The 17171-nt window shown below is 32.1% G+C and overlaps 1 protein-coding gene and 1 long non-coding RNA gene across 3 annotated transcripts; both read left to right on the plus strand.

Moving 5' to 3' along the window:
* The first annotated feature begins 3735 nt into the window (after window positions 1–3735).
* LOC123911168 (bidirectional sugar transporter SWEET7-like) lies at window positions 3736–7958 on the plus strand. Its single transcript, XM_045962535.1, has 5 exons — window positions 3736–3821; window positions 3979–4015; window positions 5803–6181; window positions 6620–6739; window positions 7646–7958. The coding sequence occupies exons 1-5, from the start codon at window positions 3779–3781 to the stop codon at window positions 7862–7864; spliced, it is 798 nt and encodes a 265-aa protein (XP_045818491.1). The 5' UTR covers window positions 3736–3778; the 3' UTR covers window positions 7865–7958.
* A 5539-nt stretch (window positions 7959–13497) lies between these two features.
* LOC123911169 lies at window positions 13498–16922 on the plus strand. 2 transcript variants are annotated; one of them, XR_006810387.1, is made up of 3 exons: window positions 13498–14409; window positions 14983–15791; window positions 16648–16922. It is a non-coding gene; the product is annotated as an uncharacterized LOC123911169 (long non-coding RNA). The 2 variants fall into 2 exon arrangements; XR_006810386.1 differs by having other exon boundaries at window positions 13498–15791.
* Window positions 16923–17171: the final 249 nt, after the last annotated feature.

Consider the following 17171-nt stretch of genomic DNA (forward strand, 5'->3'; position numbering starts at 1 on the left):
ATGGATATAGTTTCGCTTAAGAATAAGACATCCGGTTTATACACACGGACGAGGTACTTAAGACCAGGAACTGTACGCGGGTGACCTATTCCCCGACAGTTCCATCCAATGATACTCATTTGAACTTGAGAGCTTGTCTACTCATAGACACACCACAGTTACCAACCAGATATCTTGTTTCATGTTCAAGAGCCATAATATCCCCTTCAATTGCGACTATACTAAGCCAAACAGCTTATAAAATGAAATGGAAACACCATCAGCCAATTATATTAGATTCAACTTTCAAGCAGAGGAAAATCAGCAAGTTCTCAACAAAAGAGGAGAAAATTCCACCAACTAATAGTTTCCAGACGTAAGCAAATCAGAGATGAATTGGAGATTCCAATTATCAATTAAACTAAAAACAAACGACCACAACAGGAATCAACTTACTGATGAAAGGAAATCCTGCGGAATCGACGACAAACGCTCACAGGGGAACCCAATTGAAGCAACCCAGGAGCGACAACCATATAGCAAAATTAGATTTGAAAGGCATCATTATACCATGAGGCAGAAAGAGATGATTGAATCTTCCATACGGTGAAGAAATTTGAAGACTCGGTTATTGTTTCACACCATGAGAGTTCAGCGACAACCTTCAGATGGAGGATAGAAACATCATAGAGGAGACCTTTAGACGGAGGGTAGATCGGAAATCACCGTTATGTTGATCGGCGGCGGAGACCAACCGTTACGTTGTTGTTATGCAATGATATTAGCTTGTTTTTCTCAGTAAATAAACTGACACATTTTAATTTTTAAATATCAAGAAATGAAAAATGCAAAATTTAAACTCTGATCTCTCCGGTGTTATCACTAATATCAACCGAGTTATACTTACGACACATCAAACCACACTTAATATATAATATTATTCAAGTGGCTCAAAAATACTAAATGTTCAGCACATGCATGATAAGTTTTCTTGAAAACCTCATCAGCAAATGGTAGAAATTAATTGCACCCAATATATAGTTGATGTTTTCTCTTCGGGCCCCCGTGTTTCTTTTATACCCCCAAATATTTCAATTTTGCCCTTGATAAAAACTTCGGTTCGCAGAAACCGAATTTTTTTTAGTACAAATTCAGAGTAAAATTCGGTTTTTATAAACCGAAATTTGTTTTCAAGGCAAAAAAAAACTTCGGTTTCTATAAACCGAAGTTTTTTGCAAGGACAAAATTGGAAATTCAGGGGGTATAAAAGAAACACGGGGGCCCGAAGAGAAAATATCTATATAGTTCTTAGTTCTATTGCTTAGTGGACTAACTTATTAAAAATAATAGTGGGCTGATAAAAAATTGGTTACTGGACCCGAAACGAACATTTGTTTCAAATGAGAATGAGTTTTTTTTTTTTACTAAATGATTTTTTTAAAAAAATTTAATTAATACTATTTCCGTCCCTAATTATAAGACCGTATTTCAATTTCCCGAGTTTCAATTTCTACCAATATAATGATATAATAAAGTTAATTATTATCAAATTTACTAAATTACCCTAAATATTTATAATCATATTTCTAGTTTAATGATCATAATTGTCTTTCTGTTCATGGGGACATCGTGGTTGATAGTCTGTCTTGCACACTTTTGGTTTTGGGTAGTATCTCAAAACGTCTTAAAGAGAGCGACCTGATCTGCAATTCAACCCAGTAATTTCTTTAGTGCCATATTTTAAAAATCAATTTTTTAAATTAAAAAACAAATATAATGAGACTGAAAGAAGATAAAGGCCACCGGCGAAGCAAGACTAAAAATTAGGGTGAACTAATATAAATATAAATCGAAAATAGTCAAAAGGTAGACTACCACCATTTCAAAATATAACTATAAATGTATTATGCATATTATATTGAGGGTGTATCTAATACAAATATCTCAAAATAGTCAAAATGCAATAATTATCATTTTAAAATAAATTGTAAAATATATTTATGTTTCTTTAGTATAATAATTGTATTAAATAATAATTGTGAATTTTTTGGGGCAGCTCTGCCCCTAGTCAAAAGTATAAATTACAACTTAAAATTCACATATATTTAATAAAAGTCTTAAACTAAAGGGACATAAATATATTTTATAATATATTTTTTAAATTTATTTTTAAAAATGGTAATTTTTGGTCTACCTTTTGACTATTTTTGAGATATTCATATTATACTTTCAATATAATATGCATTTATAGCTATTTTTAAATGGTAATAGTCAATCGTTTGACTATTTTTTATTTAATTTTACCGTGACTTATCCCAATTTTTTAGTCTGACTCCGCCACTACAAATATACTCCACTAAAACACATAAAATTCGAGGTAAATTCTAATATGGATCGAAAATATAATGCAATTCAACCCAGTAATTTCTTTAGTGCCATATTTTAAAAATCAATTTTTTAAATTAAAAAACAAATATAATGAGACTGAAAGAAGATAAAGGCCACTGGCAAAGCTAGACTAAAAATTGGGGTGAACTAATATAAATATAAATCGAAAATAGTTAAAAGGTAGACTACTACCATTTCAAAATATAACTATAAATGCATTATGCATATTATATTGAGGGTGTGTCTAATACAAATATCTCAAAATGGTCAAAATGCAATAATTGTCATTTGAAAATAAATTATAAAATATATTTATGTTTCTTTAGTATAATAGTTGTGAATGTTTTGGGGCAGCTCTGCCCCTAGTCAAAAGTATAAATTACAACTTAAAATTCACAAATATTTAATAAAAGTCTTAAACTAAAGGGACATAAATATATTTTATAATATGTTTTTTAAATTTATTTTTAAAAAAGGTAATTTCTGGTCCACCTTTTGACTATTTTTGAGATATTCATATTATACTTTCAATATAATATGCATTTATAGCTATTTTTAAAATGGTAATAGTCAATCTTTTGACTATTTTTTATTTAATTTTACCTTGACTTATCCCAATTTTTTAGTCTAACTCCGCCACTACGAACATACTCCACTAAAACACATAAAATTCAGGGTAAATTCTAATATGGATCACTTCATCAAGTGGTTCGTGGTGGATTAGTTATGAATAATATTATAACGAATACGAAATTTACAAAATCCACCATTGAATTAGAAATTTATATCATATAAATCACCCGTAAAAAAAATTGAAAATAATTTGATATGTTATTGAGACCCATCAAGATTAACAGTTTATTAAATACCTTAAATCTTGACGGGTCTCGATAACATATATGATTTTTGATTTTTCTAAATTTTTTTATGGACGATCTATATGATATAAAATTTCAATCTAACGATAAATTTTGTAAAATTCATATTCGGTAAATCAGTTATCCACGATAGACCACTTACGAAGGTGGTCCACCTTAGCCTAAAATTCAGTGCTAAAAACTTTGACAGTCATATCATGTACTACATGTAGTATGAGATATGGACGTTGGCGGCTCAATCTTAGTGGGGCTAGTACTAGTAGATGAGTATCTTAAACACAGTGCCAATTAAAATCAAAGGAAAATATCTCTCACAAACTTGACTCTATTTATAGGACGCACACTTAAAACATAATCCCTCACAAGTCACAACACATACCATATAGATGATCAACCAAACAGTACCATTAAATCATTAATTCATTTATAAGCTTATAATATAAATAAGCTTATAAATTCATAATAGCTACATTCATTCATATTTATAATTTCAGTTGCAAAAAAACCAATTTCCTACTTCAATTGTCTTTAACATGAGTACTGCAGAAATTGCTCGAACAGTAGTCGGTATCATAGGTGAGTCGGTCATATTAATTTGCTATGTGATCAATTTTCATTAAAAACATGAATATGCACACACATACACGTGCTGTAACATAGTATTGTGTTTTCATTAATTTGGTTATAATTTTCACCTTATTGATTTGTCACTTTTCTATTTCTTTGACTTCAGGAAATGTCATCGCTGGATGCATGTTCTTGTCCCCATTGTAAGTTTATTTCTTCTTTCTTTGTATTAATTTCATTGTAAGAGTAAATATGAACATTCACGCTCACACTATATTCATGGACTGTGGAGTAACAGTTTTGGTTATTAATATTGAGGAGTAAAGTTCTGTTTGATTAAGCTTCCAAGAAAACATTTATGTTCTTTGATATGGAGCTTTTAATTTATATTGTTTTGAAATGTCAACGGGAGCGGGATGTGAGCGGAGAGCACTCCTCCGCTCCCCACCTAAAGGCCCCTATATCTTCTTCATTCTACAATCAGAAATAAACATATTTAAGGTCTCAAAGAGTGTTCTGGGAACACTCGTTAGCATTTGACATACCATATATATATATATATATATATATATATATATATATATATATATATATATATATATATATATATATATATATTTTAATAAATTGTTTGAAAAAAAAGATTAGCGCGGATGGAGATATATAGAGTCTATTTGTTTTAGCTTTAAAAAAATTGTATTTCAAAATTACAATTTTTTCAAAACGTTGTATTTCAAAAATGATTTTTATGAGATCCAAAACATACAGAGAAAAAATATTCAAAAAAAATAATTTTTATGAAAATCTATTTGAAATAACTTAAAAGTTAAGTGATTTTTTTTTTGAAATTTTGATATCCAAAAAAAAGTTTCGATAAAATGATCAAATACCTAAAATAATATTTTAAGAATTCCTTGATGGTTTAGCAGTTGAGGGGCGGTTGAAGGATGGGACATTTTTTCGAAAAACCCTGAACTATTCAAACCAAATTTTTATTTGAAACTTTTATAAAAAAAATTTAGTAAATTTTTTTATACAAAATTATGTAACACTATAAAATTAATTTTAAAAAAATCCAAAACAAACAGGCCCATAATCTTCATATCCAAATCACTCTTGCCTTCTTGTAAAAAAAAAAAAAAAATCACTCTTGCCTGCCTCTCTTGATTTGTCACTTTAATATAAATGATTAAATATGTTTTTAATCATGATAACATCTTGATATAGTCTTGTAAATACAATTTAGAGAATAATTTTGATGTGTTGAAGAGTAAATTCAAATATATAATTTTCTATTTCTTTATATTTAATGTATGAGAATCTCGTCAAATTTCATTATATAAAAATATAAGGATTTTACGAAGTGTATCTTAAAGTTTCATATTAATGTTTTTGGGTGGAATGAGTAGCTTAACTGGTTAAACTAGTTGAGCTAAGGGTCAAGAAGCAGGAGATCCATGCTTCAAGTCCGAGAAAAAACTAACATAACATTGTAATACTAACAACTAACATTGCTTATAAAAAAAAAATATTGACGTTTCTAAAAGTAGAATTTTTGCATTCAAAATAATATTTTAACAATTTTTTAATTTTTTTTAGCAGTGATGTAGTATAAAACTCATGAATAAGTTTTGTAAATCACATTTAAAACACATTTTTAAATTTTACTTAGTGATTAAATTATAGGATAACAAATTTTTTTGGTACATACATGATAACAATTTTACAAGATTTAGAACACATTTTTCTGAGATGTTAGAAGTAACAAGCACACAGTCCCCTTAACTTAGCTTAATACAAAACTGAAATTCCAACTCTAAACATTTCAATTATTTATTTTAATCATAAAATTCTATTCAATAAACTACTTAAAAATTAAAAAATTGGAAGTAAGAAACACACATGACAATTTCATGTCTTAATTTTTTTTATGCAATTTCATGTCTTAATTAATTAATTATAATAAATAATGCAATATAAATTTATGCAGGCCAACATTTGTTGGAATATGCAAAAAAGGATCAGTGGAACAGTTCTCAGCAGTACCATACCTAGCCACGTTAATGAACTGCATGGTTTGGACACTCTACGGACTACCAATGGTACACCCTCACAGCACACTGGTGGTTACCATCAACGGTGCAGGATGTGTGGTTGAGATCATTTATCTCACACTTTTCTTAATCTATTCTGACCGCAAAAAAAGACTCAAAGTCTTCCTTGGTTTACTATTGGAGCTTATTTTCATTTCCCTTCTTTCATTTGTTTCGTTGACTATGATCCACACCGTTAATAAACGTTCGGCTGTTGTTGGAACTATTTGTATGCTCTTCAATATTGGCATGTATGCTTCACCCTTATCCATCATGGTTAGTATATTTCACATGTTCAAAATAATTTGGTTAATATACACTCGAGTCTGCACTACTACTTGATAATTTGTGATATTTACGTACTCAACAACTAATAAAAACAAGCACAAATAAATTTTTATGTAGTACACATATAATTTTTTTTTAAAACTTAGTATCCGGTCTTAGGACCGACTGATCCAAATGGACCAATCCCACCGCCCACTTGTAGGGCCCATTTAAAGTAGGAGTTTTTTTGCCCTGAAGTGGTACACATATAATTAACTTTTATCTCACATGCATATGATTTGTTCTTATTGGTTGTTAGATATAAATATCCTTAAATTATCAAGAAATAATGTATTAATATTTATTGTTTTTTTTTTTACGGTAGTAATATTTATTGTTTTTAATGCCTTAATTATTTGATTTTAATTAATCTATGGTTGAATACAGAAAATGGTGATCAAGACTAAAAGCATTGAGTTTATGCCATTTTTCCTATCTTTGGCTTCATTTGGAAATGGCGTGTCTTGGACCATTTATGCTCTCATCCCTTTTGATCCATTCATTGCGGTAAGGAAACTAATTGTATATAATACCATGCTTAATTCTTAGCTTAAATATGTCAAAAAAAATGTCATTGTAAAATTATTTTTACCATGCAAATATGTCAAAAAATTTTTTTAAAAAAACTCTTAGCTTAAACCATACAATTATTTTTACCTATATAGTTTTTATAAGATGTTGCACAAATCGAAGTTGATTAAATTTTATACACCATCATCGTAAAAAAATTTATACTAGCGTTTACAAATTACAACCATCTTGATTTTAAAATAGTTATGGTTAAAGTCAAATTTACACTAGCGTTGACAAATAATCCAATGTCCTTTACTTAGCGCAAGTAAGATAAGATGAGAATCTGGATTTGCTGCTGTTGAACAATGATGCAGTTTCACGCGGTAATTAATCAAGATCGTTGGGTTGAGATCAGACAGTTCAAATTTAAAATTTAGTTTTATAAAGCAAAATGATCTCAGCCGTCGATCAGAGATCGGACGGCCTAGATCAGTTACAACATCCTGTTGTAATCTATTTCCGATAAGATGTATTTTTTTATCTTATAGCTAGGTGAAATGAATGAACATATTATACAACTACTCCCTTCGTCCGATAATATAGGCAAAAAAAATATTTTCACACTTATTAAGAAAAATAAAATATGATAATTTCAAGGTTGACTTTTTGTGTATTTGTTGAAATAAATTTTATGGGAAGATGTAAAATAGTTTTTATTGGTTATTGATTACGTGGAAAAGAAGAGAGAGAGAGTAAATTAAGTAAAAATTTATCTTAAAAATGATAAAAGTTAGTTTTTTTTTGTTTATAATATGAGACGGAGGGAGTATACGGTAAGAATATAATTAAGGTGCTACTTGAGGTTTTTGACTAATATCGTACTAAATGAATGATGATCAGATACCAAATGGGATTGGAACAATGTTTGCAGTGGTACAACTGATTCTATATGCAACATATTACAAGTCAACAAAAGAGCAAATAGCAGCAAGAAAGAATAGTAAAGGGGAGATGAATCTGTCAGAATTAGTGGTAGTTGGCATTAGTAATGGTACTGCTACTGTCCAAGACAACCCTAACATCAGCAAGATAACTACTGCTCCTCCCATTGCTAAATGACTATCAATGGCAATGATGTATCCTATTCCTCTGCCCAACCCATTGTTGCTTTTGGATTAATTCATGTAATCCTATTTTTATTTCTAGCTTAATTTGTCAGATTTTGGTTACTAAGTAGTGTTTAATTCAATATTGCTATAGATCAACACATAATAATGTATGTGTTGTTACTTGAACTCTCTGCCTTTTTCAATAAAATTTCCAATATGCTTTTGTTCTGTTTTTTCATAATTTGTCTCGGTTGAAAATTGAAAATTTTTATTCTCTCCAATATGGTTTTGTCCTTTTTTTTTCATACTCTCTATCTCATGTTTAAAATTTTTTAAGTTAGTCATTTTAGTCAAATTTATATTTAAATCGTTCAAGTTGACAACTTAAAAGGGTACCATGTAAAAGTTTTAGACAAAATTAACTCAACATTTAAGAGAAAGTTAGAGGATATTAACTAAAAATTTAAAAGAAATGACGAACTTATGTTGACATTAATAACGTAAGGGATCAATTTGAAACTTTTTAAGCATAGAAGATTATAACTCGAAACCTAAAATAAACGTAAAATACCAAATATTCAAACCTACTTTTTATCTGCGGATTTTGACACAATATTCGCATGAAGTCAGTTTCATGGGGACTTTCCTGCAGAATTTGGTGCCCAGATAAAATCTTCATGTGTAGTTATATCCTCAGCTAAAACTGCATATAAAATCTCAAGTAAATCTGCATCAAAATATCCAAATTCATCATTTTCTTACTCAATTGATAGGGATCACCTAGACTAATATTTCTTTGTAATTCATATTGAAAAAACTAATTATTAAATTTTGGCTCTATTATTTAAAAATCCAAGACACAATTTTATAATGAAAAATTAGTATCTGAATACAAAAACTTAATCAAATGGTAACTAGCCCTTAGTACTTTACTATCGGAGAACAAGCACACACACTTTGTGTTATTGAAGAAGAGGAAGAAATTTAGGAGAAAGAAAAAAGATTTTATTGATTAGTGAATATTGTGGAAAATTTACAAGAGATGTTTCTACACTTTATTCTAACTCCTACTTATAGAAAACAAAAGATAGGTGGTTAACTTGATAGACAAGTAACCAACTAACCAACTACTAACTAACAAGTTAGTTACAACCAACTAACTTGAAATGAAACTAACTTCTAAACTAGGTTTGAACAATTACAAAACAACATTCTCCCTTAATTTTCAAACCTATACAACAAGTTCAACATCATGATCTAAGTTGGAACACACCAAGTGAATTCCTTAAGTTCAAAAATCTGTCAATCTTCAAACTCTTAGTCATAATATATGCAACTTGTGAACCAGTAGCACAATGAATTACTTCCAAGCTACCTTGATTCACCTGCTCCCTCAAGAAGTGAAATCTGGCTTCTATATGTTTGCTTCTTCCATGCAGCACTGGATTTTTAGCTAAGTTTATTGCAGATTGATTATCAATTTGCAGTGTAATTGGCTTCTTCACATTGATCTTCAATTCCTTAAGCACTGAGTTAATCCATAGGGCTTGACATGCTGCATAAGAACCAGCAATATATTCTGCTTCACACGAGGAAAGTGCAACTACTGGTTGCTTCCTTGAACACCAAGCAACTGAAGCATTCAAATACTTGAAGAAATAGCCAGTGGTACTCCTTCTATCCACTTTATCACCACACCAATCAGCATCTGAATAGCAAATTATCTCTGATTTTGCATTCACTACTGACTTTGGAAAGAGAATTCCAAAATCTAGTGTGCCAGCTATGTACCTCAATATTCTCATAGCAACTTTCATATGAGATTGTCTAGGATCCTCCATAAATCTGCTAATCAAGCCAACTGCAAAGCATATGTCTGGCCTGCTATTGCACAAATATCTCAATGAACCAACAATCTTTTTGAACATTGTAGGATCCACTGCATCTTCACTTTCATTCTTTTCCAGCTTAAGATTTGTCTCCATTGGAGTTATAGCATAGGTATAATCAGACATATTGAATCTCTTCAAAATCTCACCAACATACTTTCTTTGATGTAGCATTAATCCTTTTGAAGTTTTCAAAAATTCAATTCCCAAGAAGTAAGAAATTTCTCCCAAATCTGTCATTTCAAATTCAGTCATCATGATAGTTTTGAACTTCTCAATCTTAGCTATGTCACTCCCAGTTACTAAGAGATCATCAACATACAAACATATCAGAATGATGCTTGAAGTTGACTTTTGTACATAAACTCCATATTCTGACTTGCATTTGCTGAAACCTTGTTTCACAAGGAATCCATCAATCCTTTTGTTCCAAGCTCTTGGAGCTTGCTTCAAACCATATAGGGCTTTCTTCAACCTGTATACCATGTTTTCTTTACCTTTTATCACAAAACCAGGAGGTTGAGTCACAAAAACTACTTCTTCTAATGGTCCATTTAGAAAAGCAGATTTGACATCTAGATGGTACATAGGCCAATCTCTTGCATTTGCTATAGCTACTACCAGCCTTACAGTCTCAATTCTAGCAACATGTGAGTAAACCTCTGAGTAATCCAGCCCTTCTCTTTGCAGAAAACCTCTTGCAACCAATCTTGCTTTGTGCTTTGCTATGGAACCATCTGGGTTGAGCTTCAATTTGAACACTCATTTTACTACTATTGCTTTCTTGCCTGATGGTAACTTGATTATCTCCCATGTATGATTCTTCTCAATGGCACATAGTTCTTCCTCCATAGCTTGCTTCCATTTCATGTTATTCAGAGCTTCAATATGATTAACAGGTTCTGCTCCTGCTAGCAGTGCAAAGTGTACCACATCACAATCTTGTAATCTGACTGGAGTTTTCCTTGCCCTTGATGATCTGGCTCTGGTTCCAACTTCTGATGCTTCAACATCTGATGCTTCTGATGCTTCAACATCTGCTGCTTCTGATGCTTCAACATCTGCTGCTTCTGATGCTTCATTTTTTTTTTTGAAGAAGCTAAATTAGCCCACCCAAATTGGCGCCAGAGAGAATCGAACCTCAGACCTCAAGAGGAGCACACTCCCAGGTCCCAAGCCAATACCAATGCACCAACCCAAGTGGGTTCTGATGCTACATCTTCAGTTAAGCTTATCACTGGCATGCTTGTACTACCGCCAGATATCCAATCCCAACTGTTTGCTTCATCAATAATGACATCTCTACTGTATATCGTTTTCTTTGTTGTTGGATTGTACAGTTTGTAAGCTCCAGTTACATGATAGCCCACTAGAATCATTGATTCACTTCTATCATCCAGCTTCTTTCTCTTGGCTTCTGGTACATGCTTGTAGCAGAATGCACCAAAAACTCTAAAGTGACTTACACTTGGCTTCTTGCCACTCCATACTTCTTCTGGTACTTTGTCTTTGAGTTTCTTTGTAGGGCATCTGTTTAACACATACACTGCAGTACTTACAGCTTCACCCCAGAATGACTTAGGCAGATTTCTATGCTTCACCATGCATCTAGCCATGTCAAGTATTGTTCTGTTCCTTCTCTCAGCCAAACCATTGTGCTGAGGTGTGTATGGAGCTGTGACTTCATGTTCAATGCCATTCTCTTTACAAAATGACTCAAACCTCCTTGAAGTATACTCACCTCCTCCATCAGTTCTGAGAATCTTAATTCTCTTGCTGCATTAATTCTCTACCAAAGCCTTGAATCTTTTGAACTCATCAAATGCCTCATCTTTTGACTGTATCAAGTAAACCCACATTTTTCTGCTGAATTCATCCACAAATGTTATGAAGTACCTGTTTCCACCAAGTGATTTCACATCAAATGGTCCACACACATCTGAGTGTACAACTTCCAAAACATTTGCAGATCTTAATGGTAAAGATTTTTTGAAAATGTTCCTGGTTTGCTTGCCTGCTAAGCAACCCTCACAAATCTTATCTTGCATTTGAATTTTGGGCAGTCCTGCTACCATTTCTTTGCTTGCTAACTGGTTCAGATATTTAAAATTCAAATGGCCAAATCTCAAGTGCCACAACCAATTTTGTTTATCTTCTGACACAACTTTCATGCATTATACTGTAGCATTGTTGATCACAGTTTTGAAAGTTCTATTCTTAGCCAAAGGTGACCTCAATACTAACATGTTTGCAGGATCATAGAGTTCAAAGTTTTCATTCTTTATACTAACTGAGAAGCCTTTCTCTATTAATTGACCAATACTAAGCAAGTTACAATCCATACCTGGTACAAACAAGATATTTTCAACTATGGCAGAACTACCATTCTTTCTCTTGATTACCATGTTTCCAGTGCCTTCTGCTTGTATGGACCTACCATCTGCTAGTTTCACTTTGCTTTTCTTTGTGTCATCAAATTTGATCAGCCAGTCTTTATGACCAGTCATATAATTGGAACACCCTGTGTCCAAGAACCATGCTCCACTAGAAATTTTATCTTCTGACATAGCAGCAGCCATGAAGGTTACAACACCTTTACCTTCATCTGAGTTTTCTTCCACCAAGTTTGCTTCATCATCACTGTCTTTTGCCTTCTTTGATCTGCATTCAGATGCATAATGACCCCACTTCTGGCAATTCTAATATTGAATGTGACTTTTATCCTTTTTCTTTGGATTCGAATTTAAGATGTTCCTCCTCCTTTCTTGAAGGATTCAGATTTTTCATCAAATTTCTGCTGGTTTTGTGAAGCATTCTTGGACTTATTCTTTCCTTTGTAGCCACCATTCTTCTTGAATGTTTGAGCTTTCAACGCTTGCATAAATTCTTTACACCCTTTCTCTCATTAATCATCAATTCATGTGCTTCTAAAGAACCAACCAAATCTTCTAATTTCATGTCTGCTACTATACCAGCTTCTTGGATAGCAACAATAAAATGATCAAAATTAGGGGTTAAGGTTCTCATTACCTTTTCAACAATCATCTTCTCAGAGATTTCTTCACCACAACTCTTCATGGTGTGAACCAGTGCTTGAACCTTTGATGCATAAGATCCAATCGATTCATTGTTGTCCATTTGCAGTAATTCATATTGCCTCCTCAATGATTGTAGTTTCACAGCTTTCACTTTTTCTCCACCATCATAATACTTCACCAAGATATCCCATGCTTCTTTAGATGTTTCAGCATGAGAGATCTTATCAAAATTTGCTGAATTCAGTGCAGCCTGAATTGCATACACTGCCTTGCAATCTTTCTTCTTCAAATCTTTGTGATTGTTTCTTGCCTCTGCATTTGCATTTGCAGGTAATGCTGCAACACCATTAATCACCACATCTAGTGTATCTTGAAATCCAAACAAAGATTTCATTTGCTTGTTCCATCGTTCCCAATTCTTTCCATCAAGAATTGGAAGATTGTTGGGTAAACCACCATTGCCACTTGCCATTGCCTCTGAATGTTGACAATCTCACCCAAGAACCTGAATCTTGTGATGCTACACAATGAACCAAAAGGCTCTAGATACTAGTTTGTTGGAGAACAAGCACACACACTTTGTGTTATTGAAGAAGAGGAAGGAGATTTAGGAGAAAGAAAAGAGATTTTATTGATTAGTGAATATTATTTACAAGAGATGTTTCTACACTTTATTCTAACTCCTACTTATAGAAAACAAAAGATAGGTGCACTACAAGAAAATATGGACTTTGCGACAGTTGAATTGTGACAACAAAGTCAAAACCGTTGCAATGTGTTTTTTTTTGGAATTTTGTGACAGTGTATATGACGGTTTGATCAACCGTCGCAGCTTTTGGTTCTAAAACCGTGAAACCATGTTTTAATTTAGCCCCATACAGATCTACTCAGACATACTCAAATCCTTCTTCACTTTTTGTTCTAAAAAAACCCTAAAATCCCTAAATCCCAATCTCTCTTGCGACAAATCCACGCTCCAAATCCTGTTCCCCATCATCGTTCCAATCCCACCAATCCCTAAATCTCCTTCATGTTTCAATCAACGAAGCTTCATCGTTCTGTTTCTATTCTCTCTCTCTCTCTCTCTCTCTCTCTCTCGTTATGTCTCCGACAACGACGGCAGCGTCCGCCACCCTTCAGGCAACATCCGGCAGCACAAGACACCATCTATTGTTTACACTTAAGGTTTGTTTTCCCTTCTTTCTTCTTCCCTTTCTTTGTTCTGGTTAGTTTTCTATTAGGTTGCACAACCTAAGCGTAGCCTAAGGGTTATCTATCTATATTTATTTTTATTTTTATATTATTATTATTATTATAAATCCTGAAAAGTTGAGCAATTGTTTAGGTTAATCTGCTCAACCAATGAAAAACATGTAATCTGTTCTAATTCTTTTAAGTAGGTTTCAAATAAATGTTTCTCTTTCTCATTTGTTTGATAATGAAGTTTTGATTGTTCAATTGTATAGATGTTTCCATTGATATATTTCTAAATGATGCTATAGAATGTTTTTCATCCTTGAACCTTAATTTTGTTTGTGTCGTATTTGACTTATTTTGTGTTTGTTTGAGTTGTGTTTCTTTGATTAGGTACACAGTGAAAGAAAATAGCATTTCTCGGTTCTATTAGTGTAAGTCACTTTATTTGATTGTTCCTTTCGATTGATTATTATGTATACTTGCAGCTTTGTAATATGTCCCTTATTATCTTATGGTTGAGACTAGCTAATTTCTTGTAACATTTTAAAAATCTCGTGGTTTTGTAGACTAACTAATGCCTGATAAGAAGTACAACACTTGGTGCATACAACTTTGTTTTACTTATTCCCACACTGCACAATTTGAGTATGATAAATTGACTTCAAATAAAATCAATCTAGCTCCTATATATTACCCCTCTAATTGTAACTAGTTTTGCCAAACAGAGTTTGTTAACTCTGAAACCTTTCAAATAGTGAATTGACTACAAAATAATAACTACTTTCACGTTTAAAAGATGATAGAGTAGGTTTTGATTAAAGAACTCTACTAGTGCAGCTCCTGCCCTTAATTAGTCTCTACTAGTACTGGTGATACAATAGGAGTGCCTAATTGATATTCATAAGTCATAGTTATTCCGAATTCGCTACGTGATATCAGTCGATTGATTCTTTGCTTCAATTTTCCACAAATTTATGGCACTGATGTCATACTACCTTTCTCAGTTACCATATCAGGATCCCCTCCAAATACTTGAGGCTGATATACAACAAGCTGCTGCAATTCCAAGAGCCAGAGGAGGGACTCTTATTAAAATGAAATTGGTTTGCAATGGATGGATTGTTCTTGTGTGAATGACATACACTCTTATTTTGTGTGAATAATTATGATAACTCTTTGTATTGGAGGCACATATCCATGCCACTTATGTAGCCTTTTATTTGTTGGTAATCGAGGTATATATATGCTATAAGTAATAGGTAATTAATAAGTAACTTATTGCAAGAGTGATTGTTTATACTTGCAAGAGTGATTGTTTATACTTCAGTTACCATAATACCATGGTATTATTCATCATGTTGTTTTATTTATCCTATGGAACAGATGCTATGCAATAACCATACATTTTGGGTGTTTAAAGATCCAAGTGGATCACATGGTGAGCTTTTTGGATTTGAGATTGATTTATGCAAGATTTATGGGACTTAACTTATGCAGGTTTCATTAGACTAGTTAAAATCTTGTTCTTTTTATTTTATCTTGTTTTGTTTTGAATTTGGTTTATGCAAAAAAAAAGTTCTATTAAAAAAAGCTGGAAAGATGTCTTTAGGTTGTAGGTTTGAATTTTACTCTTCAAATCTAATTTCAAATGGTTTTATGTTCTAATATTTTGGGACTGGTTTATGCAGGTTTCATTGGACTCTTTATATTGTAGTTTTGAATTTGGTTTATTGATGTTGATGGTTGCAGCAAATTGAATTGAGTAATGGAGCAATTGAAGGCATTAAGATTGAGTTCAGTAATTATAATACAGGTACCATTTTCTTGTATTATTGTAGTTATTTGGATTTGTTTTTCTTAGATTATTTCCTAGAAATTATGCTCACGTTAGCACAATTTACCCTCATTGTTCAATTTAAGATGTCATTATATGTCATATATAATTGTTTGATAAAACTCCAATTCATTAGAATATTGGCATTGCTGTTTTGTTTGAACTTGAGGATTGAAGATGGTTATTCTGATCATGAAAACATTGGTCAACTTAATGTGTTAGACTTATAGTATGTATCGAATCATTCCAGATTACATGTGCAGTTTAATTTGGCATATGTTAATGAGTTCATTTATCATTTATTTGATCTTCTTAGAAAAGAGATGCATTATGTTTTTTTTGAAGAAGCCAAAATGAAATATATTAACACAAACAGCCTCCTCAGCACAAGACGTGCCAAGGTAGACTAAAAAAGTTTACAATAGAGTCATAGAGATGCAATCACAATCAAATCATACAAGGCCCAAACACAATAATGGACTAGACCACCAGCTAGGGTAGTTCAAAGCTAACGTAAAACTCGTCGACTTCAACCACCTAAATGAAAAAAGCTTGATCTTATCCAACAAAAAATGAGGTGTGCCTGTTGAGCCTTTGAACAAACGATGATTTCTCTCTGTCCATATCACCCAAACACAAACTAGCCAGAGGAGCTGTAGAAAAGACCGTCGCGCTCGAGATACCCCTGCCGAAGCTGTAAACTGGACAAAATGATCACGCATTATGTTATGTTTGAAAATACCATTATCTTGTGGAATTATGCCATGAACTAAGTCAATTTGTACATCTCAGTTTCTTTTTTTAAGTATGCTAATATATATTTATGTTTTTCCAGGTAACCGAATAAGAAGAGTCAAGTGATGGTAGGCGTTTCCGAGTCTAGTTAACGCTAATTAAGGATTATGAAGCAACATCACATACTAGGGATATTTAGATATTTTTTAACTTATTTTGACGTAATGTTATGTTTAACCACTCTACTAATATTTATGTTTTAGGTTTTGAATGATTGAACTACATTAGTTTCTTTCGTTTGGAACTTCAAGTACTTGAATTAAATTTTGGATGTATGGATCTTGTCACTATTGAATGAATTATATAAATGAGATTTATTTATATTCGTATATTTTTGCATTTTAATTTCTTTACTCTTGTATGAATATTATAATTGTTCTTTAATAAGCCATCAAAATGAATATTTTTTTTTTTACAGTTAATATAAATTAGTTTAAATTAATATTATTTTTTTTAAAAAAAAAAAGAAGTTTGCAACGGTTTTGAAACCGTTGCAACATTTGCTACTAAATTTAGTGTTATATGGGGAAAAACATAGCGACGGTTTGAAACTGTTGTAACAAC

Source organism: Trifolium pratense, linkage group LG2 (genome assembly GCF_020283565.1).
Source record: "Trifolium pratense cultivar HEN17-A07 linkage group LG2, ARS_RC_1.1, whole genome shotgun sequence".
Classification (NCBI taxonomy): domain Eukaryota; kingdom Viridiplantae; phylum Streptophyta; class Magnoliopsida; order Fabales; family Fabaceae; genus Trifolium; species Trifolium pratense.